Source organism: Ptychodera flava, chromosome 11 (assembly GCF_041260155.1).
Source record: "Ptychodera flava strain L36383 chromosome 11, AS_Pfla_20210202, whole genome shotgun sequence".
NCBI lineage: Eukaryota > Metazoa > Hemichordata > Enteropneusta > Ptychoderidae > Ptychodera > Ptychodera flava.
The window spans coordinates 29,900,301-29,927,044 of NC_091938.1; the positions used below are offsets into that span (position 1 = coordinate 29,900,301).

The following is a 26,744-nucleotide window of genomic DNA, read 5'->3' on the forward strand; positions in this document are numbered from 1 at the left end:
TACAGTCGACGTAGGCAGACCCGTTCGTCGTATCATGGTGCAGCAGAACAACTTATCTTTCGATCCAGTGTGAGATATTGTGGAAGTAAAAATTTACACATACGTAAAGAAGCTGACAAGCGATTATACAGAGCTATTGGATCATTTTGACGTCTACTCACGTTTTTGGTGATTGCTGCACCCTGTCAATCATTTTGTCAGAACAGCCACTGGTGACAGAACAGTGTTCTGGTGGCTGGTAATCCAATGTAAAGTCAGCGGTGTGTGAGACTGTCTGTCCCTGGTAGTATTGCTTGGGATTCACCGTGTACCCTGATGTACCGTCGTAGTTTCTAATATTCACATACCCTCCATTTGATGCTTCTACTGTGACGTAAAACCTGGAACGTCAATCACAAAATATCGATTGCATGTACAAGTTATATTGAAAAAAAGGAACGCGATATTTTTTGTCCAAAAAGCGTATTCTTTACATGCACTTTGAATCAAATTTACAAGCAATCTTATGCAGTAATGCTAGAAGTAAAAACACGAAACTTTCTTTCACTTTTATTATCCTGATCTATGATGCTGATTCCAAGTTGTAATTAAATTAGAAGTATGTACACAAAAATTGAATCATATCTATATGAAATACTCTTACTTGTTTGGAATTGCAATTTAACAGCTTAGAAATGATGAAGGAAAACGACTTATAAAGCTCATTGTGGTTTCAAAGTCATATTACCTCAACGAATAGGTATCACTTCCTCCTTTTCGACCAAATATAACTGTGTTGTTTCTTACTTTCTTACTTTTCTCTTTTGGGTTGGAAACGGTAGCCGACTGGTTTGTGTGAGGCCTAGCAGCTAGGCGATGTTGCCGTGAGTGTGTGGGGTTCGAATGATCCCGTTTGGGTTATAGTAAAAATTATATTTCAAACATTATAGCGAATATTATTTTCAGCAGCCACCGTCATTTGCATTGTTAGTCTCTGCTTGTCGAAATGGTACGCGCTTGCAAACTAGAAGGTTTAGACATTTGCTGAAAGAAAACTTTACTTCTCTTTAAATTTGCCTCCCCGGCAGTTTTGAAAAAAAAATATTTCTCGCCAAAATTTTAATAGTAACAAGTTGCTGTGTAAAACTGTTGACGGCAGACATTTTTTAAAATAATGATAGTACCTGTCAGCGTGTTGGAATGTGAAACTGAAGTCGTCATGTACTTCGCAATCGTGCATGGCTTGGTGAGGATTGTCCTGGTTGTAGCCTAAAGAACATGTGGCACTTCCGGTTTTGACGTCACTGCCGCCTGAAAATGTAATTTTGAATCCGTTTAATCACTGTGGTTAAATCAGTAATTTTGTTGACTGCTGAAAAATATAACTAAAATATACATTGTACCAGTAGCTTCTTCCTTTCGTAATCTTCACCAGATTAAAAATTTCTCTGGATGCTAAGGTTGGTTTTGTATCGGATGTGATAATGTCTTGGTTCAGACGGTATCACAAAAGTTGCTATATTATAAGAATTTCAAACATTTCTACTTCATCGAACTACCTTAATGATCAACCTACAGAGAGTGCAAAGAATTTTTAGAGTTCATAATTATTGAATTATGTGATATTATATATATATATATATATATATATATATATATATATATATATATATATACGAAAATGGTTTGCTTGTCAATGCAGGCAAAGTACAGTGCTCAATGCATTTCTGCAGGGCGGTAATACTGAGAATCTAGGAACTTGTAGTTGTCACTCTACAGGCTGTTTCATGCGCTAAGCAATCATCAGAGACTCCTGATGATTGCTTAGCGCATGAAACAGCCTGTAGAGTGACAACTAAAAGTTCCTAGATTTTCAGTATATATATATATATATATATATATATATATATATATATATATATATATATAAACAGTTTGTGTACGCGAGCGCACGTCTCGTTGTTTTCTGTCACGAATAGCTATTACAAAATGTCAAAATGCATTTCGACAATTCTGGGAAACCAGACAGCATTGGGTATGTGAAGTGAAATAAATTCATGTTATACCTCTTTGAACTCTCCAACCAAAGGATGCAGATACAACACCAACTTTAAAATCATTAATGTAGTATGGCTGAGGATAGGTGGCAGCATTTGGACCAACGTAATTGTTGTGCCACTCAACCAGGATACGATCTGGTACAAGATTAGTATACACGGTCTGGGGCGCTGTCACGTGATCATCGCAGTCTGCTTCAACTCTGGTGTCTCCAACGGTGCGTATCAGCTTAGCAATGCAATAGTTCATGTTTGGCGTTGTAGTCACTGGAAATGTAATGTAGGAAATGGAAATTTGAGATTTTACATCATAAACATAGAAACAAACAGAGATAGATACATAGATACATACACACATATATACATACATACATACATACATACATATATACATACATACCTACTACCTATACTCACACACACACATTATACTGATATATCTTTGCAATCTTTATCCAATGCTGGGTGCATCTACAAAGATCTAATGTTCTATCCTTAAGCTCTCTACACTTGAAGTTGAGAAAAAAGTTAGATACAAAAAAATGAAGAAAGTGTAACCCGTCAGGTGTCATTTGTCTGTATTTCTGTCATGATGCCAAATTAAACAATATAGTATACTTACTTTGCATACAGTTGTAACCACTAAATCCCGTAGCACAGCTACAAGATGACGGTGTACTGGGACAGTTACCAGGGTAACAGTATTTACTATCAGGTCGCCATGAACATATCTCTGTTTGGTAGGGAAAGATCATTATGAGTACACGATATACCTTATAAAATATAGTTTGTTAAAAATTCGAATGACAATGGAATATTTATACCGAATATTTTAAAAATTTTCATCATCAAATAACGGATAAAAAGAGTTACACTTACGTTGACAGACTCTGTTGGGATAGCCGCCTGAGTCTATCCGCTGATATGCTTTGATGTCACCACCTCTGTCGTAATTACAGCGATGACAAGCATGGTCTGTAGCTGACGTACAGTGAAGTTGTTGACAGTTTGCAATGGCTGTGCATGCTGTTTAAAAGCAAAAAAACAGGTTGATAAGAATAGCACTATCAACTATGCTGTCTAAAATATGCTGTCTGGTGAAGCTTAGCCATATCGATGAGTTACTGGGCCTTTAAATGTTCATTTCGTCACGAAATATATAGAAAGCGAATTTTTCCGTCAATAGTATTTCCAGGATACCCTGAAGATACGGTGTAGTTGCTCCTTGGACGTTCAAGATCCTTCATTGTATTTGACAATGATGCGTTTGAAGCCTCTGCAAAGAACGGATATCCTTGCCAGCTTCACAGGGACTTACTACAGCCTATGGCAACCGCGTAGAACTTCACTTGCCGGGAAATAAACGCGTAAGCAAGCTAAGGGAACGAGCACAATTAACGACAGGGGGGCTGGAAGAGAAAATATGTGGTGCATATATCTTTTACAGCCCCCCCTAACACCAGCAAAAAATTTAGTGCCCCCCCCCCACCACCACCGGCAACAAAATTTTTGTGGCCCCCCTCCCCAAAAAAGAAAGATTACATAGGTACAAAGTTGTACACATATATATAATCCTTATAACTTTTAATATATGCTTTAGTGAAAACAACATTCTTGCATTCTTGAAATAAATAATAAACAAATAAATATGTAAATAATAAACAAACAAAATAACATATGTTCAAGCTTTACTACTTGTAACACCTACAGCTACTTTTCAGTATTGTGTTGTGCTATTTTAATCTCAAAGAATGATGAAATTACCAAATACCTTATAAACAATCTACAAGTTCATTCAGTGCTGTTATAGTTGTTATAGTTGAAGCATTGATTTAGACATGAATTATTTTTAATAATGACAGTGTTCACTGCACATCTCCAAGTTAGTCTAACAAGCCCAAGTCAATTTTCAATAATAATATTGCTCATTTTACACATAACAACTGCATTGTGAGGTTTAAGACTTGGTATTTCATCATGCTACAAGAAGTTTAACAAGGAACTCCAGCTTCAACAAGGAACAAAAATGCTGAAAAATATTCTGTCTGTCATGGTGCAAAAAATTTTGTTGGCCCACCCCTCACCTTCCCTGGAATGTTCATGGCCCACCCAAAGAACACTCATTTTTTTCGTGCCCCCCCCCCCATTTTCTCTTCCGTCGCCCCCCTGCCGTTAATTGTGCTCGGTTCCTAACAGGAGAGGTAGAAAACCAACACGTATAGTTGGCTCAATGTTTACCCAATGTTGACAACTTAACACAGTCTGAAATGTAATAACCGCTGATGCGATTGAAAACCATACAACATATTTGGGAAAACTTATGCAGGTCATGCGAAGACACCTTACAGATACTGTGATTGGAAGGGGAGCCTTGAATATATTATGTCGCTGTTGGTCTTCTTTTCTTTACGTGCACAGAATTTTTTCCGTGCATGCATACCGTGGTGAACGAACGCAGGTCAAAAGGTCATCATTGTTTGAAACAGAGGCTGTTTAATAAGGTAATCAAGTACAGAAATGGTATGGTGTTTTGGGGGTCTCTCTTTTATTTTAACCTCAAAATTCCGTGTATGCTTAGCATGATCTGAATTCGCGATCGAGACACGGACATGACACTTGCTGAAAACTTAGAAGTCATGTGCCGTGACGTCGAAAGGGGAGCGAAGAGAGACAAAACCATGTTGTATTCTTCTTTCGGGAGAACATGCGTCATTTCTTCCAAGGGTGTTTGTATTTATAAACTACGTGAACACATGTACACACCACTGCACCAATACCTATACTCAGCGACGATACTCTATATCGTACTAGAAGCGAGACCCTTGGCTTCGCGGACCTAAATATAGCTGCATTCCGACACAGGGTGTGGTGGTTCTAGCCTCTCACAAATGAACAGCAGCTCGTCGACCGATTCCTGACCCGTAAACCGCATTCAAAGATTGAGTCTGAGTTAGGGACTGGACACAAATACAGGGGGGGGTGGGCCGGTGTTTTTGGGGGTGGGTCGCCATTTTTCGCGCAAGCATTTTTGAAGGGTCATAAAATTTTGTGCAAGCCTATGGGGGAGGGTCACCTTTTTTCATGCATCAAAGCTGAAATTGCATGTGCACGTTATGGAATACTGAAAAAGAAAAAATACCTCCTGGCACTTTCATTTTCTGCCATTACCATTTTCGGCGCGCCCTTCGGGCGCAAATTTCAGGTATAATAAACAATGTATTGATGATCCAAGCAGCCACATTGATTTAAGTTGTCATGATTTCTACTTATTCAACACTATTGTGCATAACTGTCCCCTATAATAACTCTTTCAATAACAGTTTGGGAGATTACTTATTTGACATCATTCTCCCATTGACAATACATTGGGTATAGGTCGGTGTCAAACGTTCATGTCGCTGTATGTACATTTTTTAATTTTTTGAGGACATTGACAGAATACAAACTGTTCAGAATAGTGCATAGTGTCATCAATAACAACTGGAAGCTTCAGGTCGAACAACTTTTGAATAACAATTTAGGATCAGATAACCTATGAGTTATTTGTAGTTTCCTCATAGCCTACAATGTATAGTGAATCACCATTTTGGTGAAATTCCAAAATCAAATTTCTTGCACAACCATTGACTTGAAACCACTCTAGTCTAATCATGAATATTAATACTAATAATTAGGTGTACATAAATGCACAGGTTTACCAAGTTTTGTATTGGAAAAAAATTATTCATAGTTTCATCATAGACTGCCATGTATAGTGAATCAACATTTCGGTGAAATTCCAAAATCAAATTTCTTACACACACATGGACTTGTAACCACTCTAGTCTAATCAAGAACATAAATATCAATAATCAAGCATACATAAATACACAGATTTGCCAAGTTTTGTATTTAAAAAAAATTATTCATAGTTTCTTCATAGACTACAATGTATAATGGATCCACATTTCATGCGAAATTCCAAAAACAAAGTTATTGTACACAGATGCACGTGTTACCACCCTCTTCTAATCAAGCACAATTATGTCAATTATTGAGGGTCCATTTATACACAAATAGTGCATATTTTTAATTCTGAAATTTTTTTTTACAGTTTTGTCATACACTCCCATGTATAGTGGATCAACATTTTATGCGAAATTCCAAAAACAAAGTTATTGTACACAGATACACATTTTACCACCCTCTTCTAATCAAGCACAATTATGTCAATTATTGAGGGTCCATATATGCACAAATAGTGCAAATTTTTAATTCTGAAAATTTTTGACAGTGTTGTCATAGACTCCCATGTATAGTTTTGTCATAGACTCCCATGTATAGTGGATCAACATTTTGACAGAAATTCCAAAATCAAATATCTTGTTCACATGTGCACTTGTAAACAACCATGCTAATCAAGTATATCTATATCAGTTATTAAACATCTGTATATGAACAGATATAGCTAGTTTTATACTGAAAATACACGTTCATAGTTTTCTTATAGTCGACTACATGTATAGTGAATCAACATTATCGATAAAATCTAAAAATTACATTTTTTGTACAGGCATGCACTTTTTACCTGCCACTTCAAGCAAAGTACATTTACATGAATTATCACACACATATGATTTGATATTTCTTGGACAACGCGTTATATCGGCCACATTTTGCCTTCCTTTCGGGAGGGAGACTTAAAAAGTATAGCAAGTCAGAAGGGGGTCTTTAACACATTGCGGGTTTTTTTGGGGGGGTATTTAGTAACAGGGGAGGGTCACTTATTTTCATGCACGGATAAGGGGGAGGGTCACTAATTTTTGTGCATGAACTTTTGAAGGGTCACTATTTTTACGCAGCGGTTTTTCGAAAAACACCGGCCCCCCCCCCTGTAATTTATGTCCAGTCAGTTACTAGACAATCTTTCACGATTGATTATTTTTGGTTGACTGAATCAAACAGTGAAAATGGTAATAAATACCGGGCAAAGCTAGAGCTTCAGCAACAGCTGCAATCTGATCGCTAATTGTTTAAAAAGCCTCAAGGGTCTGAAGAGATATATCTAAATAGCTATCGATCAGAACTCAGGTCGAGCCATGTACCTTCAGAGTAGTAATTCGAGACAGTCGTTAATCTAAGAATCAAATGTTTCATTCTTGGTGGTCACTTATTGTGACAAACCGATGTCCCAACTTGTTCATCCTTTTAGCTATTGATTTCTTTGGAAGTCTTTTGAGTTTTCCTCCGAGTCGGCATCCAATAATTAGACACCGGTAAACCCGATTGTTCAGTCACCAGTGTGTGTAGTTTCCCCGCTAAACGCCCTCACCTAGATAAAATTAGGAGTAGCAAATATTACCCTGTGGTACTGACCACCTAACTTTGTAATGTGTTAGCGTAGAAATCCTTACATCAACCTCCTCACCACAAGTTATGTTACGGCTAATGTGATCTCACTGTAAGCAGGGTTGAAATACGTGATATGCTCGTACCTTACAGCATACTTTATGAAAATAAGGATTCTACAAATATACCTATTCCAAATGTGAGCTAAATGAAAAGTTAACATCGCCCCTAAAGTGATCAGACCAAATACAAAAACATCCACATATTCCAGTAACACGCCTCTGGAAATAAGATTAGGTAGGTCGGACTTTTTTTCTGAGACTCATAAAATACGGTAAAATCTAGGGAAATTTACCAATTTTTTGAAATTAAGGAAAAAACGTCGATGGTCGGCAAGTTTTTTTTCCTAGGGTTGATTGGGTTACCGGATATGATTTAATTTGGCCTTACTTTGACCACTTTACCCAAATTTACCTTAATGCGAGTCCGACTATCCTATCGAAAGCAATGGGGATTTACCAAACTCAAAGAATTTCTCTCTATTCAGGGATGTGTGATCAAACACGAAAAATCGAAGCATTGACATGCATGACACTCAGGCTGAAGAGATGTTTGCCTAGCATTGTAACATCCAACAGATTGATAGGCAGATAGTTTACTGAAAGTATTAAATGGGACTGCTTCTGTTACAAGGGGAAGGTACCGATGTCTGTAACATTGATAATATTTCTTTTGTTCTACAAAAAAAAATTAAATATAAACAAATACATTGGTCTTTTCCCGAAATATGGTCAAATACAATCGCAAACACGATGCATTTTGTACAATGTACAATGTTATTGTTGACACATGAATTCTGGTCCGAACTAAAATACGGTTCACAACAACATCCGATACACATGCAAGATGAGTTGACGAGTTGAACACTGAACATTTCGACATGATTTCCGGAGAAGAAAAAGAATCTGCACATTTGATATGAGCTACAAGACAAATCAAATTAATCGGCGCCCATATTATGTGTATTTTTCAAAATGTTTGCATTTAGGCCTAACGTAACCAGATATATTGAACCGCCCCTACCCCCAGAAACGAACAGGTCATATCACCATGTCTGAAATTCGTGACTCAACTAAAAACACAAATTGGTATTATTCCAAAAGTAAAATAAACCCCCTTCTTCGAGCCGGACATACCCACTATGTGATAACCTAGAGTCGTTCAAATGAGAAATTTCACCCAAACGGGCATTAACAAAAAGAGCTTCACATTACTTTCTTTCGTGTTAGTGTATGTCATCAGGTATTTGATGGCCGACAACTACACAAAAGGTGTTTTTGCTCTTAGCAACACTATACTGTATAGACTGTTTGGCGTAACGCAGGTAACGTCAATATATTGTGTTTAGAGGGCTAGCCGTGCTACAACACATTGTCTGTGATCCCAGTCAGAGTACAATTACAGGTCAAAGTTGACCCTTCCCCGAGTTTGCGATCAGCACGCACTGAACGGATTTCTTAAACTTTACTTCCTCCTCTGTGGATCTTGGATTCAGCGGAAGGGCTTGACTTGACAGGAAGAACGACGTAATCGTGTTATCAGAAAACGGAAACAGGCAGATTAAGACAGCTAAATAGAGTATTTAAAGTAGCGATAAATTAAAGCTGAAAGATAAAGCTGAAATCCTTAAACTAATAGACGGAAGTTTATAAAGTTTCATGGTGTCCATGAGGCTGGGTATTCGCACCACACCATCGAATAGCCATCTAACTCAAAGCGTTCTTTTGAGAATGCTTTTGTTCTTTTCTCTTATTTCTCTTTCTGAGGCATGGACAATGCTCCGCATATACCTGTGGCTGATGGTGAATGGACATATTCAGATCGCTCTTAAGTCGGCCCTTTGTGAAAATACCATGAGCACACATTGAAAAGAAATATACCCTTTGGTATTGCAGCAGTTGCCAGTTCACGATGTCAAGAAACAAAAAACTGTCTGTGAGCACGTGAAAGTAATGACAATTCTGGTTTTGTTCGCCGCATTTAACCATCCATGATACTGTTGACCTGCGTCTTATCAGGTGAAGAGTTTGTTTACCGCCTCTATGGTGTAGCCAAGTTTGAAAGGCCCGGATAAATACTTCGCCAGCATTTGCTCACTGAGTTGACATAGACGATCATTCTGAGCTTCTAGGGTCGACTAGAGAAATACGTGATGAGACGAAGATGAAATGACTGCGTAGACGACACTAACACATACATGTAGACCCTAGAAATGTTTTCTAGTGTGTTTGTAAATTTAAGGGGCAGGACTTTAACCAGCGTCATCTCTGAACAAATTACTTGACTTGAGAAGAGTTTCTTTTGTAGGTAAATAGTTAAAATAGTATTGCAGATTCGGTTTTTTCTTCCTCTCACATCTCTGTTTCATGTACGTTACTTGTTTGCAAAGGGCTGAGGCCCAAGCATTTGAATAAAGACTGCATTACATTGCACTGTGAATTACTTACCAACACACGATTTCTCAGGTAGAAAATTAAAGTAAATAGCCAGTGTCAACAAGTATCAATGCCAGAACCGCAGATTGAGGACATATAAGGTCATCACTTTGGGTAGAAAATGGAGAATATTGAAATTGTTAAAAATAACTTCAAGGAAGGGAATATTTAAGTTGTCAGACTGAAATGAAAGTACATGGAGGAGGAGGACAATTGGGACAAAATGATTGAACCATCAATTATTAATAGAAGAGGTCAAAGGTTATGGAAGAAGGGGTGATAGAGTGGATGAAAATCTTTATAATATGCCAGGTCTATATAATTTATTCCTAGGTAAACCAAAGACGACTACTAGTAGTGCGGCATAGCAAAACCATTGTGCATTTTGTGATAAAAGCACCAAAATTGGCTCAGATATGTTTTAATATATATTGAACAAATTCAGATACCGAGCCACTTAATATTGGCCAAAGCATGGCCTTGGCGGCCATTTTTCAAAATGGCCGCCATGACGGTTAATCTCACCCACGAAATGTCAATTTTAGCACAGAGAGGTAACTTTAGACAGGAATAATTTGCATCAGAAACTACAAGAAGAGTAAGTTCAAGGCATTTAAAACATTTTTAACAACTTTTACTTGTTTATTGAGAAATACTGAACAAAAATGATATTTTTATGAATAAAATGCATTGTTTTAGATCCGATAAGTGAATGATACAATATTTGCGGTCAAGCATTGCATTATAAATATTACAATGCACATCAAGTTCAAATATACTTGCTTATTGTCATAAAAGTCAACTTTGAGAACATTCTCCTTCACAGTAACATAGAGCTGTACAGGCAAAGTTCAGCCTTTTTGCAACTGCATCGCTTGGCACAACCTTTTTTGCAATTGCATGACACGAGTTCAGGGCATGTTTTAGCTGCTTCAGGGAGCTTTGTCCAGTGTGGCTCATACAATCCGTCATCAGTTCTGAGCCAACCCCAGTTGGTTGGTGGAGGAAGTTCAGGTGCTGGCTGGAGTATTTGACCCCAGACATGGCCTCCTTGATAGACTGCTCTCTTGATATGCTCCTCAAGAGCTGCCTTCGTCGGTGGAATAAGCTGCACATTGTTCTTTTTCGCGAAAAGTTTCATTCGAGCTCTGTTGATATCTGTACATTGACTTGTTCTGTCGAATAGCAGAACAACAAATCGCTCTATAGTGTGTGCGACATCTTCTGGTATGTCAGCTGGTGCTGCAGACACCTGAAGTAGTGCTTCTGTCAGTTCAGGCAGCACGGCCCACACTGCCCATGCACCTTTTTTTCCATGACCAGTAAAACTTGAGACAGTGTCACACCCTGTCAAGGCATGAAACATTGGCAGTGCTCGTGCTTTCTCAACACCCAAACCGTTAGCAATTTCGTGAGCTGCTAGGTATCTGAATCTCTTTCCCGTCCCAAATGCCAGCCATAGTTTATCTTCTTGTTGAATCATTGTGATCATTGACACAGCCAACACTACAACATCTGTATCAACAGTCCGAATGAGCACGTTATGGTGACCATGGTTGACTGCATGATACACATGCAAAAACATTCAGCTATCAGCTTCTTCATGATTACATGGCATGAGTGAGGCAGTGTCAGATATCGGTGGCTTACTGAGGACACCCTCTCCTTCAGCAATAACAAGTTGCTTATCTTCTTGGTCAAACCACATGAACACTGCTTCTGAAAGAAACTTGAAAAGCTCTGTTTTGTTGCTGTCCTCGCGGAGGAAGTTCTGCCAGTTGCTTGGAATGGTAGCTGTGGCAACAACCCGTCTGCGTATTCCTTTACCACGTTTTGCTCTTGCACTCCCTTTCAGTGAATCAACAAGATACCTGTCCCAGATTAGGTCAAGGCGTGAGGCAGTGAGTAGCATGGTAGACAGATAAGGAATGAAGATCTCATGAGCATAGTTTCTAAAGGTCTTTGCCGTACCTGGCTTTAACATCTGGACAATGGCCGCTCCATCAAGGACTACACTGGTAGCAGACGGTGCCTCTGTCTTGGCATCAGAGATTTCCTCTAGGCATGTAAGGATATCTGACTTTGTCCCTAAGCGTAAGCTATTACCATCTGAGAGTGCAGGAGGACATGCCTGGTTCTCGTAACAAAAGAATTCTTCAAGGTCGCCATGCCTTGTCTGACAACCTATATACAGGCGTGAGAAAAGTGTGACATCATTCTTGAGAGATACGAGCTTTTGCTTCCCTTTGTTGACACTTTTCTGTGTGGAAGCACCAAAGATCTTAAGCTTGTTACGATGTATTGTTTCATCAATTGCTTTTGTTTTGTCTATGATGCATTCCTTTGTAAAAGCCTTGAACTGTTCTTGACCTATCTTCTTCACATTCTGAACAGCTACAACTGCATTAGAAGATGCAATTTCTTTGGTATGAAGAGCAATCAGGTCCCCACTCTCTTCCTCAAATGGGTGCCCAATTCTTCTATTACATTGACAAGAGAGGAGACATCCTTGGCAAATGCAGCCTGAACACTCGGCCCCTGGTCATGATGTTTTGTGTCATGTTGCTTTCCATAGTGCTGGAGGCCGAAATGAAATTCTTCTATGATCCTAGCAACTTCAGGCCCAGCAATCATCCAACGCCTTAGAGCATTTGGGTTATCAGTGAGACCAACTGCCCCACCATCTCCTTTTATGCACGCGTTGTTCTGCTCATGTGCTTGGTCAATTGGTATAGCAGAGAAAATTCTGTGTGTCTTCTTAACAGTGAAGTTGCCACTTCTGAACTCCTTTGCTACATCTTGGTGTCTTGTAGTTAGGTCCGCCATATCTCTCAAATGAATAGGGATCCACCTGGCATAATTAGTATGGTCCAGTGCAAAAAACCATGGCACAAGTTCTGTTAAAGCGTCAAGATACATATCAAATGATGACTGACGGAGTGAACGCACATATACCAGCACGACAAGCTCTAGCTCCAGCACAGTATCCCAATATTGAAATTGTGGAAATGTTTCCCTTTTCTGTTGACACCACTCATCAAAATTAGACCCATCTCCAGTATCATCACGTCTGAGCACTTCTCTCTCAAAGGCCCTGTGCTGCAGAATGTACAATGCTGTTGCAGTGATCTGATGAACTCTCCTTGTACGTGTCACATGGGTAACTCTGAGAAAGGAATCAGCTGTTCCTGGTGTAGCAATCTCAGCCTGAGACAGAGCTTCCACCCATCCACTGCCTTTGAGCCAGTCTCCCAAGGTCTTTAATGCTGCCATCTCAATATGGAGCCCTCCAAACATCACCACTACTTTGTCTTCACCATAATTGTCCGGCCATTTCCATTGAATTTGCTTAGCAAGGGCAAACAAGGGCTGGTCAAATGCAATCACTGGCACTTGTCCCGGATTAAGATGGTGAACAGCATCTTTTATAACATCAAACGAGTGCTTGATCATAGCCACTGTGTGGGCACTTTCTTGGAAAAGAGGAAGCAGGGCAGTGGGACAGATTGTTGCGTCTTCAAGTTGTTGTCGATTAGCATGGAAAGCTGCCCATGCAATGTTCTCTTGTGAGCCGCACTGGTCTTCCACAACTAGCTTTGCATGATGTAACCACAAGTACTCTTCCTCTGTATGCCTTTTGAAACCTGATCTGCATAGTGTTTCTATGCTAACAGAAGGGACAGATAAATTCTTCATGCTGCTGGCAACAGGGGGAACATCAGTGTAGCAGTGTGGCAAATGGCCGATGGTTTTAGTACTTGCATTCCCTGGTCCTTCAGTAATTAAAATGCTTCGGTCTACACTTTCTCCGGAGAAGGAAGGATGCTGAATGAGGGAAATAGCAGTACCATGGAATGACTCTTTTGCTGTTGTCGCACTGGGATTATGATCTATGTTGTCCACAGCTGCACTTGTGAAGACTTTTCTATGCATCTTTGGAGGGCAAACTACTTGTTCCCTATTAAATAGTTGACATACACCATTTCCCAGTAGAGCTGAAAGGCGAAGAACACGGTCGTAGCAAATGCTGAGACCAAGATGTGACAATCTATCTACCAGCTCCCTTTTGCGTGTGTGAGCATGTAACATCAGTCCTATGTACTGGGGAACAGGTGTTTCCTGTGCAGTGCTATGCCGAATGGCCTTTAATGATGAAGTATCTTGTGAACGCTTGTGTTTGATACTGTTAAATTTCAACAACTGAGCAACTGAAAGTGCCGCGGGTGATGTTTCTGTCATTTGATCTTTAATACTGGGACCCTGTAGGATCATGTTTACCAACGCGAGCAAGAGGGGTGGCACAGACTCTTCCTGGCATCCTTTTGGGAAGCCACTGAATGGCATAGCTTCACTAAACATCCTTCGACGCACGATTTGTGCAGCACGTGCGAGATTGACTGCATCACTATCACTGTCAAAGTCACAAACTTTACTCAAAGCAGCACCGATATCCTCCTTAAATGCTAGCAGGACATGTTTCCCATCATTTTGTGCTCTCATATCAGGGAACTGAGCAAGAAGTCTCTCCTTTAGTCGTGTAGAGTGTACCCTGGTTCCTAACTTAACACCAAGATGTTCCAATCTAGACTGATAGAGGTGAACGAGATCAGCTAGCTTGAATACAGGTGCTGTTTTTTCATCTGACACAGTCTCATCTATATAGAGAACAAGCTCAGCAAATGCAATCGATTCTGATACCTGTCTCATTAGACAGTCCAAATTATTTGAACCTTCTGCCTTTGCCTTTCTTGCACGGTTATAGAGTTGTACTAAACAAGTGGTATGATATTTAGCTTCAAGCGCTATCATGTCTCCACCACTGAGCTTACTCAACAGCTTCATGTCACCTAAAAGCTCTGCACAGTCCCTAACCTGTTTGTCTAATTTAAATGTCGCTGCTTCATGGAGATCTTCTTTACCTCCAGGCTTTTCACAGAAAAAGCAAGAGTCATGAATTTGTTTCAGCACTGGGTGATTGGGAGTTTGACCTGGTGTATTTATGTGCAGAAGTTGCTTTGTCAATGTTGTCTTCTAATTGCAGTGCCCGCTTCTCTGCCCTTTTTAGTTTTGTATTGTTATACATCAGTCTACATGTGTGGTGATACTTGGCATGATTTGCGATCATGGCTGCTTCAATACCATGTCCTTCATCAAGTCTTTCTAACTGGATAGTATGTGGGAGTTCTCCCATTTCACTGAACTTGAGCAAATTCTCTGCAAGTGAGTTGTAACCACTGGGCCTTACTTTCCATGTGGATTGTAAAGGACATGACAGAGGTTCTTCAGACTTGTGTTCTTGGCAAATGAGGCATAGATTCCAGTTAGTCTGAGCTGGAAGGGGAGATTTTGTCACCACAGTTGCAGGCTGTTTAGGATCAACGAGCCTGAAGGTTTTTGACATGATATCTGTGATTATACTGGGCACAATAACTGTCTACTACAAAAATGTTAAGTCAAAGTTTGTCAATAGCCACCACCAGTCTAGACTTCTGAACTACCAGTATTCTGAAGAGTAGAAAGCAATTTTACAGATAGTTCTTCGGTCGGCTTCTATGAAAAAGAATATCTGCAGAACTCTGAAATCATCAAAAATATTATAGCAATGGATAAAATAAATATTATTGATGCATATTAATTTGTTTAAAACAAGTTGTTATCTGGTGATATTCTTTGAAAGCTAAATATAATGTACATCCTATTATCACCTGTAAACGAGATGAAAAATGTTATCATAGAGAACTATACAACCAACCAACTTGGCCACTCATTTAAGGTAGAATGCGCATAGGAGACAGATATTCGGATCCTCTAGCTTTTACAATTCTTTTGTGATCTAGCACTTGTTGGGATATATTTAAAAGCTCTTGCTGAAAAAAAAACATTTTCACTGTCTTAGTTTTTCGTGAATGGAATTTTACCCTATAAAATTAACTCACGGATGGCAGCCATTTTGAATTTCAAATATCAGTAAATCTTGGGTAATTTCTTTCTCAAGTACGAAACTTTGCACGTCACCCCCCGATTGTTATGCTTGATTTGAAAGACAATGGTTGAAAGATTCCTTGAGAAAGTTTGTGCATAGGTTTAAGGCTTTCACTTTCGAGGCACATACTGCCTTAATAGTAATTGACCCTTGTAATGTTTTAACTAGTAACTTAAAACAATGATAACTGTCTAATACATGGCTAATACTATCAACATGATTGATTATATATTTTATGTATGTTCACATCCTCAAATCAGTATATTACACTCCTCAACCATGGTGGTAGCAGACGTTTTGACCTTATTGGCAGCCATATTGTCAATAACTTTGTTAAGAGCACCTGCTATTCTAAAAAAAACGAAATTATACGAAGTAACATAATGCAAATATTAATGTAAAAGGTATTTTTGATGGAAACCCATCTACTAATCACAACAGAATCATCCTTAATGGAAAAGTTACAGTGACTGCTGGTCGCCATATTGAAAAATGGCCGCCGCACCAGAACGAGGCTCCATCCGTGATGGCTCGCTATCCAAATTCTTTTCTAATATCATAATCTACATCCACACCAAATTTCATGCTTTTATCACAAAATGCACAATTGTTATGGAAATTTTGTTATGCCGCACCACTATTCTGGGCGTTCACGCCAATAATGATTAAAGCGATTATTCGGTGCGATGCTGTGTCCTCTTAGTGTATATGCGCATGCGTGAATTACATGTATTTCCCAAGAACACTGGATTGATGGGGCTTACGCGGCGACGTGTGTATTTACATTCTTAGCGGACTGTGACGCTTGTTTATTATACCACATATCGCACCTGTGATAACCGCTGATTTTACCTGTTTGTCATATCCTGTGGAACCGTTACTATGACCTTTTCAAATTCATCCGACCGCCGTATTGACACAGGGTTTCCCTTGACCCCTATCGATGTCATTGGGGCTGTCTTCGCCAGTGATTAGCGCAGTGAGTAACAGTGGTTTCATCCAAAGGGTGTGTCGTAATGAATATTAATGAGTTCATGGAACACAGTGAGACAGAATAGGATAGCGCGAATATTGCTAAGAACTGGTTCAACGGTATTTCCCTGGGCGAGAATTTCTAAATGCAAAACTGTAGTCAGAAAGTTTGATTCTGACACTTTTCTTCCGTAACTCATAAATTCTCGGTTGACAAGAGCGTCACTTCTGGTCATAGAACCTGACGATGCCCGACGTTATTACTGTTAATACGAACATCATAGTTTTAGATACATTCATGGGAAGGTGAGAAAAGAGCCAAAAAATCTTGTTCGCTTAAATTTTCCTCCGAAATTCACAATCTTTGTAGTGAAAACTCGTTAACTGGATATGACTGGGTCTGTTCAAGTGCACGACAGTGGTTCAACACAAAATAGTGAATGGTAGCCGAGAAACGCTTTTGATATTTAAAATTACTGGGTTTACGATCAACACGTGAATGGAGGTAGTGGATCTAAAGGGAACATGATATGCGGAAAAGCGAAGCTTTCCTCCGCACGAGGTGGTGCCTTCAAAGATTAGTTTTCGCATACTATAGTTGCGCAACGACAACTCTACATGAGAGTTGAAAAACCTAAATTACATGCAAATACTTTAACAAGTTTGTGACACAGTAATTAGCAGAATTGGATATGTTCAAACGAACATTGAAGATCCCCATTGAAAGTTTAAAAACGCCAGATCTGTTAACTCAAGGCTGCCGCGCCTCGTAACATTTATCCGACTATGGCTCGCATTTACCGCTATCAGCGCAGATTTCAACGGAAGAGTACTAGTGCTTATCTAAGTTAATCACGCCAACAAAACACATCAGTTCTATGAGAAATCAATCCATAAATATAAATAATACGCCAAATATATGTAGGAATGCTCGAGTCACTTGAATACTTTCGTACGTTACAAAGATATATTAAATCTTGGTATTTTTGCTTCCAATACAACAAATGGTGAAAAACTCTGATGTATGGCAACTGGTATTTGTTTGTTTGGTCAACTGTGCAGCCGAGGTCAGATTACTTTAAGTGTTCTGGCGTAGGAAATGTGAGTAAACAGTGCTACAAAGACTCATGGTTCGTGTCCTTCGTGACGTGTTATTGTCACGCCATGTTACTGTACACTGTGGGTGTTAAAATGCACGTCCCTCAGTCTTTCGTGCTCTCTCTCTCTCTCTCTCTCTCTCTCTCTCTCTCTCTCTCTCTCTCTCGCTCTCTCTCTCTCGTTCACGTTCGTTGTATACAAATGCACGTGTGTGTATAGACTCTCGCCAGTCGCTTGTACCGCTCGGTCTCGCGTATTGGCGTACCTTCCGGTATTTATAGCTGGTACCTTCGGAACTCGATCCCCGGTGGTGGCAGTCTCGGAGCAGCCGGGTACGCACGCTCGTTAGAAATTTCATGGAAAAGGGGGTGATTTAGTCGGAAATCACGGAGACATCTAGGTCCGTGAAATCGAGAAAAAGGGGCACTTTTCAGATCACCCTCCGAGAATAGTCTGGTTCTTCTCCCAAGACGCTTTCTCACTCGAGAGAGTAAAACCCAGCCGCGGTCCCCAAAGCCATGATCCAGAACCGTCCCGGGAGAACCGTACATCACATCGTGAGGTGATTGTAACTACGTGCCCACCCCTCAAATCACAGGGAACTTAGTAATCTTGTTGTTGTTGTTGTTGTTGTTGTTGTTGTTGTTGTTGTTGATGATGGTGATGATGATGATGATGATGATGACGATAATAAAAAATATTAAAAAACAATGTCTCATTCCTTGCTGTTGTTTGTCGATGTTGTAGATAATTGTAAAAGAAAACTGTAATCGTGATCAAAAAACGACGTAGGTCGCCCAACGTCACTCCCGTCCTATTATACAACCAAGGGTGGAATCGAGATGCCCCTGATCAAGGCTCATCAGCCACCTTCAAGGCCCAGAAAAAACACCCCATTCACGAGCGATCGATTGAAATGTGCTATCATAGGCACTGAAATTTATCTCACTGACCTAATTTGGGCTTCACTTGAACTACCGACCTGCAAAAGAGTGGAAAAACGGCGATTTCCAAGTCGTACCCGGTCAAAATCGATCACATTTGAACTTCCCGGTCGATGGTGATGGGCTGGGCATTTAAATTGACCAATTGGGGGCCCTGTAAAGGTTGCTTCGGCCAGCTCTCATTACTAATACATGAGGAGGCTTGTCTCAACGCAAAATTTCACTACAGTTTAAACTTCGCCGTCTCAACTTCATTCAATTTCCATTCTTGTAGAATAATACTTATATGGATACCAATGACAAATCAACCCGTCATTTACTGTAAACTATCACCTGGAATACTCATTCACAACGACAATGTACACTCGCTCAAGTACGAGCCCGGATGTTGATTACGCTTGTACCTTGTAACGGGGGAAAGTCAAATACCCGGAAGTGTACGCTCTAACTATCGACAGTATATCCTGACGTAAAATGGCAGATTTCCTGACAAAGAGTTGGAAAGTCTCCGTTTATCTGCATGACTATGAAGGTTTTTCTACTTTTTGCGTACTTTGAACGTTACACGTACGCGTACGAGTAGGGAGCATTGAAACATAAACAATCGGCTGGCCGAAGCAGCCTTTACAGTGCCCCCAATTGGTCAATTTAAATGCCCAGCGATGACAGACCCATCACCATCGACCGGGAAGTTCAAATGTGATCGATTTTGACCGGGTACGACTTGGAAATCGCCGTTTTTCCACTCTTTTGCAGGTCGGTAGTTCAAGTGAAGCCCAAATTAGGTCAGTGAGATAAATTTCAGTGCCTATGATAGCACATTTCAATCGATCGCTCGTGAATGGGGTGTTTTTTCTGGGCCTTGAAGGTGGCTGATGAGCCTTGATCAGGGGCATCTCGATTCCACCCTTGGTTGTATAATAGGACGGGAGTGACGTTGGGCGACCTACGTCGTTTTTTGATCACGATTACAGTTTTCTTTTACAATTATCTACAACATCGACAGACAACAGCAAGGAATGAGACATTGTTTTTTAATATTTTTTATTATCGTCATCATCATCATCACCACCATCAACAACAACAACAACAACAACAACAACAACAACAACAACAACAACAACAACAACAAGATTACTAAGTTCCCTGTGGTGAAATCAGTTTGATTAAAATTTAGTATGTTCTGGCTGTTTAGAAATCCAGTGACCGTCCCTGTGATGGTTAACTTTGTTCTTGTGTTTTATGAATTGATACGCTGTATTACCGGGGGGGAGAGATAGCTAATTCAACATCCAACAACAACTTCCTGTATGACTAGCAATATGGCGGTCGGTGGTAGAGGTGTTCTTCGCGGGAGATGCAAAACCTGTGCAGAAATTGCATGGAATTTGTCAGTGAAAATGACAGTTTGAGATGCGGTTATTGTGGATGTGTACCTGGAGTACACACAGTGAGTCCAGAAGTGAATCAAATGTTGGAAAGTGAGTTCTCCGAGTCAAGTAAGTCTTTTCAAAAACTTAGCGAAACGCATAAATTAATAAATGTACAGCTTCAATTGTTGTGGATCCGTAGCCCTACCACTCTCTTTGCTGGTTGTGTTGGGGGTACTCCAGAACCGTCCCGGGAGAACTGTACATCACATCGTGAAGGTGATTGTAACTACTCTTTCCTGGTTGTGTTGGGGGGACTCCCCCAACACAACCAGCAAAGGGAGTGGTAGGGCTACGGATCCGCAGCAAAAATGTAGCTAGCTGTGCTCTTTGGCGTCTATCGAATGCGCTTGGGCCAAGGTCTGTGGCGATGACCCTTGACCCGAGTGCGTTCGATAGACGCCACAACACCACTGCGCTATCACAGCTTAGTCCATAGCTACTAGCGTACAAGTTGTAAGGCATCGCTGGTCAACTCAAGTCAGCGAATAAACATGATAATGCCTACTGTTATTTCTAGTTGAATCAGTTGTCATTTTATAGATTGTACTAACACTTGCATGAGGTGTTATGTAGTTGTAGTATTTCTCGTTAGGTTGGTTGTCATTTATTGGTAGATTATCTGTTCAGGTTATTGTAATAAAAGTTGCATGTGGTGTTTTGTACTAAGAAGTATTTCTAGTTGAATTAACTGTTATTCAGTAGATTGTACCCGGTTTATTGTACTGACATTTACATGTAGTGTTTTGTAGTACATATCAGTTGTATTAACAGTTGAGATTGTAGTATTAGATAGATAGTTACCTGAAAGCAGGAGAGTACTATTTATCCAATCTTTGCTGAAATTCAGTGAAAGAAATGGTTGTTGCTGGTGGCAAATTTCCCTTAGCTACAAGTGATTTTTCTTCAAAAGGATTTTTTTTTTGTTTTTGCAGCTACAGATGACGGATGATGTCTAATAGCTCAAGAGCCATCAACTGATACAAGATCTAAATGGATCAGAAAAGTGATTGTATTAGTGTGACTGATGAACATATGGTGAAGACAAAACATTGAACGATCACTGTATTTCAAGTTTTCATTATGTTACTAAGCATACATTGAACAAGGCAGTCTGTTACTGTGCACATCAAACACAAAGTCAACCCATGCTAAGCTAGTGTATTATGTGTTCCTTTTTCACCAAGAGTCAGCACACTTGCTTTGAAATTGGTAAATAATGTATTCAAATGTCTTGGCAAACATTTAGGTAAAATCTCCCAGATATCGGAAAAAAGGGGGTGTTTTTCACAGTGACTTTCTCCCAGATTTTCTCAAAAAAGGGGGTGTTTTTCAGAGAAAAATTCTGGGAAAAGGGGTACATTTCAAACTCTGCTAACGAGCGTGGGTACCCACCCGTCAAGAGACTGCCACCGCCGGGACTCGATCTCGCGCCTTCGGCGCTCGAATCGCCTACGTTGGATTGCTACCGCACTTTAATAAAGTGAATCCGGTCAAAGAAGGCACGAGGGACTGTCGACAGTCTAGTGTGTGTAGTGCGCAGCCTCGTTTCAACACTGAATATCTCCACGCACATGAAGCACAGGCATTTGAATCACTGTGAGAAAGTCCAAGGACGCAAAACCTGTTGCGTCACTAGTGCAATGAACAGGTGAACTGGTTCAACGGTGCATAATTCGGTCACACGTATCTGAGTACATATCGTTCTGAACAGTGACTGGACATTCGAGAAGACTAGACCACCAATTATTCCATGGTACAGCATCTTTGCATTTGTCAGGTTCTGTTAATAGAAATCTAAAAGACCTTTGAACTCTGTCCACAAACATTCATGCAAGGCATCATGATGTAGACTCCTCTGATTGTTGTCCTGCATGGCTGCAATTCAGGTGTACCCTTAATTTTGATGTTTTGACCTAGTCGTTTACTAACATATTTGGAAATAAAGTCGGATTCGATGAATTTCAAAACTCAGCCTACTATCACGATCAACCAGAGACTATCTCAGGTCACCGGTGTACCTCTTAAGAAACTGGTAGAGGTCATCACTTTCACGTTCGTCTGGAAGTTATGTTTTATTTTGAATGAAAATGGCTATAATCTGACCCGAAGTGACTTTTTAAACAATTTTATCCCGAGTATCTCGTTTTCTTTGTAAAAAAAGAAAGTAACTATATGCAATCGGACCACCGCCGGCATCCAACTTAGTTGCAGGTGTCATGGCCGGGGAATAATAACATCAATGACAAAAATGTACATACTGTACATGAATCTACATCGCGTGTTCTGACAATATTTTGTTTCAAAGATTAAATAAAAAGATAGCCTGTAAAATTTGGTCGGACTGAGTATCTTTTTTATTCAGAAAAATCATAAAGTTCCACGACAGAGATCACTTGAAGTCACCGTGTCGTCCCTGAACAAATATCGAATCTGTTAGTAATGAAAGTACTGACTTCAATTCTTATGCGCAAAAAAACGGTACGGTGGTGTTACTTTATGACACGTTTCAATGTTTGATGCGAAATTTGAGTTTATGGCTCTGCAGACTCGATGGGCGAGAGACGCCCTCACAGTTGTAAATATCGAAGACGACTCAGGCCCAATCACGGCAATGATTCAAATATGCTAAAATAGATTGTTCTCTTTGAACTTTCAGACAAAGTCAGCTGTCGCTGAGTTCATGTGAAAAGCAATGACTAAGCGATGCCTTGGAACTATTACCATTCACCTGTTGTTTGGAGGAGTCGTAAGTACCTTTGCAGTCACGGTGAATGTGCGCCAGAATCTACTGTTGCTTTCGTATTGTTTGGAGTGATCGATTGTGGAAAATATGATCCGCTGTTGAACAGCAAAAGGCTGGACAGGCAACTTGTAATTAAATAACAACACAGAAAACTATCATCTGCGGCACACATGTGACAAGGCTCTCACTGAATTGCAAAGAATGGCCGAGATCCTATCATCAATTATGCAAAGTTCTCGGTACAGGTCAGTGATGGCGGTTCGAAATTGTTTGATGACATGAAATATTAATCACATCATGCCTGTGAACAATAAAGCACCAGACTGCAGTCTTGAGACACGAAGAAAATGAATGACGTTGCTACGACATGAATCTATCCATTACGTAACGTCTTACAGTAACCTCAGACATCATGTTTGATACATTGAAGGTCAAAACTTGGCGCAGTCGACAGTAAATGCATATGTCTTTTACAAAGTCAGAGATGAATTTCAAATAGAACTTTAGTTACATGTACAATATTTCACTCGTGAATACAGCAGGGAACAGGTATTCTGCACAAAATACAGTATGTCGTAATTATTAATCATTCTATAAAGGTGAAACGTTCAGAATAAGCTGTATAGAGTATGACTTATAAAAACCGAAAAAAGAAAAATATTTCTAATATCTGTCGACGCATATGAGTTTCGTCGCCTTGGAAACAGAATGCAATCATATGCGGTGTTCAATTAATGTGCAATTCATTATACTGCTGTGATTTTAAATAAAAACTGAGTGTTGCGTTCAATGGATAACAATCAGTATTACATCCATGCAACAATACTCAATCCAAGTTACCAGCACTTGAGGACAATCAGTGAGGTCAAATAATGACTGTGTTTAACCATGCAAGGTATTCGTCGAGTTAAGCGTATCCATGTATTTGCAACACACATTTTTCAACCTCTGCAAATTCTATCGAAGCAAAACATTGAAAAGTCTACACGTAATACATAGACGAAAAACTATTTTAACATCAAAATCGTTCAATAATATTTCCGCCGGTTTAGTTTGATTAGATCATTCGAGTACCGAAGTGATTCGTCCTGAACTGCACACTGTTCAGTAGTTTTCAAATGTTGGCAGGTTGTCATAGTTACAGTTATTCGTATTTGATACAGTAGAAAATGCATTAAACCCCATGCAATCGTTGCACCGCTGAAAACTTACTACAAAGTGCAACTTGGAAACCGTCTGAACATTTTTTAACTCTGAGTTTGAGAGACTCTAGATGTCTAAAAAACTTTGGAGACAAGTCGCTATGTAGCGTTTGGCATTGCATTTAACGGGGCAGTCTTCATCCCTGGTTCTCGCATTAGATGTTATTGACATTGACTGTTAATGTGAATTTAGTAACTTGTTCTGAATTCCATTTCAATTCTAAACAAGTCAAATCAGAAGAAAAAGTTTTTTGAATTTGAATCCGAATCGTATTATCTTTTGAAATTTGTTAACGGTTTGTAAATTTGCTTAGAGATAAAGCTGATAAGTACCCGCCCCTTTAAGCAAATATATGTTTAATTGAACCGTATGTCATTTTGGACAATAAAGGTCATAATGATGTTTTGATAACTAGCCATCATCGATTGTCTGCCCCTGAAGAGGGGCTTTTCTTCATACTCCTGACAGATATAAGGTTGGTCATAGGGAAGGGGAGTCGACCCAGTGTCTGCAGCACGCGATCTCACGATTTTAACATTAGTTATTCAATATTTAAGATTATAAATTGGAGATGTTATCAAAATAATTGATCTGATGATCGTAATACGTCCCGAATCCCACTTACGTTTGTCACAGCATGTATCCCACCATTCATCGTCGCAATCGCAGTACGTTGAACGAGGTGAGCCGTGGCCGTGACATCCAGGACTGTTGCACGATCGAGTTTCGCTGAACTGATACGAACAAGTACCTCCACAACTCTCTTCGCGAGTAATAGAGCGTGTTCTTCTCCGTGTATTGGGAGCCTGAGTACCACAAGGAGGAGAGCAAGTCGACCAGCTACTCCAGTTACTGACGGCACAGTTCGTGGGACTACAGGAACGACGACGGCGACCAAACAAAAAACTATCAGAAAATGCGAAGATTTTCATAACTATCAGAATGACCAAGATTTGGTGAAGCTTCATCATGGTTTGAATACCATACAATATGGTTCCTGCTTGCTTCAGTGTAGACGTACATGAATGAAACCCCGGCTCGAAATGGCCAGGGTTTGGGGTTAACACCGAGTTTTGGTTTGCGCGTCTCGGAAATGGCTCTGCATAATGGGTGTCTTGGTAACGATTCCAATCATTCACAGCATTATCTGCGTAATCGTGTGTTATGCGATACCCAAATCTAACATCCCGGTTTAATAAATGTTACCATGGTGAATTGAAAATTCGCGATTACCACTTGCTTGGATTATATACGTTGATATGAAAGCAATATTGCGATAATGCGCGAAATAATCTACGCTAATATAATATAAATGCTTATTCCATTTTTAGAAATACTGTATACAATCATAACATTGTGTGATACATATGGCCAAACCACCAGGGTGGACCACTCAAATTGTCTGCAACGACTGGAGGTAGACTTTGTGATACCTGTCGCATTTAGGCATCCGACCTTACCTCTCTTTACATATCATGCACAAGGAATTTGAGATGTTAACTGACGCCTTTCTAGTATGAAATGCCTGAAACGGCTGATAAAGTTTCAACTTTCTTGTTGCCCATTTTGTGTCAATAGTGTTTTGATTATGCATGCAGACAGCACGACACAATTCCTATATCAATCGCAGTCCAATCTGTATTTGACAGGACGGCAACTAAAACCAGATATGAACTGAATATGCTCACGTGTTTTACAACAGGTTCATTAATAGAAGTACGCTTCACAGAACAATAAGATATATGTTATCACTAAATGAAGCAGGTTTTTTCAATATTGCACAGTACTCTCAGATTTTAATCACTGATTACAAAACTTTATTTAATATGCAAATGAGCTGTTAATTAACTTGACACTGCTCAATGCTTCATGGGACAATTAGATATCCATCAGATCAACATTTGTAGCACGTTTTATTTAATTTAATGCTGTAATTTTAGAGTAATGTCACTAATTACAAAGTTCATTAAATATGCAAATAATCCCTATATTAGCTTGACACTGTTCAATGATTCATAGCACAATTAAATATTTATCAAATCAATATCTGTAGCACGTTTCACAAAATTTGGTGCCGTAATTTCAGAGTTATATACCTAATTACAAAGTTTATTAAATATGCAAATGAACCCTTAATTAACTTTACACTACTAAATGCTTTACAACACAGTTAGATATCTGTCAGATCAGTATATGCAGCAGTTTTCATCACATTTGATGCAGTTATTTCGGAGTTATATGACTACTTATAAAACTTCATGAAATATGCAAATGAGCTAATTATTTACTTGACACTGTTCAATGCTTCTCAGTACAATTGGATATTTATCAGATCAACATCTGTAGCAAGTTTCATCAAATTTAACACTGTAATTTTGGAGTAATATCACTAATTACAAAGTTCATTAAATATGCAAATAAACCCTTAATTAACTTCACACAAGTAAATGCTCTACACAACAATTAGATATCTGTCGGATCAGTATCTGCAGCAGATTTCATAACATTT

General features: G+C 39.5%; 1 protein-coding gene and 1 long non-coding RNA gene across 3 annotated transcripts in view; one reads left to right on the top strand and one right to left on the bottom strand.

Moving 5' to 3' along the window:
- LOC139144058 (uncharacterized) overlaps positions 1-26,744 on the bottom strand; it is a 118,114-nt gene that overhangs the window by 183 nt on the left and 91,187 nt on the right. For both annotated transcript variants that reach the window (XM_070714705.1, XM_070714704.1), the window contains exons 2-6: positions 2,916-3,062; positions 2,659-2,769; positions 2,046-2,303; positions 1,164-1,290; positions 162-380 (exon numbers count right to left, since the gene is read on the bottom strand). In XM_070714705.1, the coding sequence (XP_070570806.1) occupies positions 162-380; positions 1,164-1,290; positions 2,046-2,303; positions 2,659-2,769; positions 2,916-3,062 (862 nt within the window). The remainder of the gene's footprint in view (positions 1-161; positions 381-1,163; positions 1,291-2,045; positions 2,304-2,658; positions 2,770-2,915; positions 3,063-26,744) is intronic.
- LOC139144043 (uncharacterized) lies at positions 20,167-21,441 on the top strand. Its single transcript, XR_011554722.1, has 2 exons — positions 20,167-20,355; positions 21,222-21,441. It is a non-coding gene; the product is annotated as an uncharacterized lncRNA (long non-coding RNA).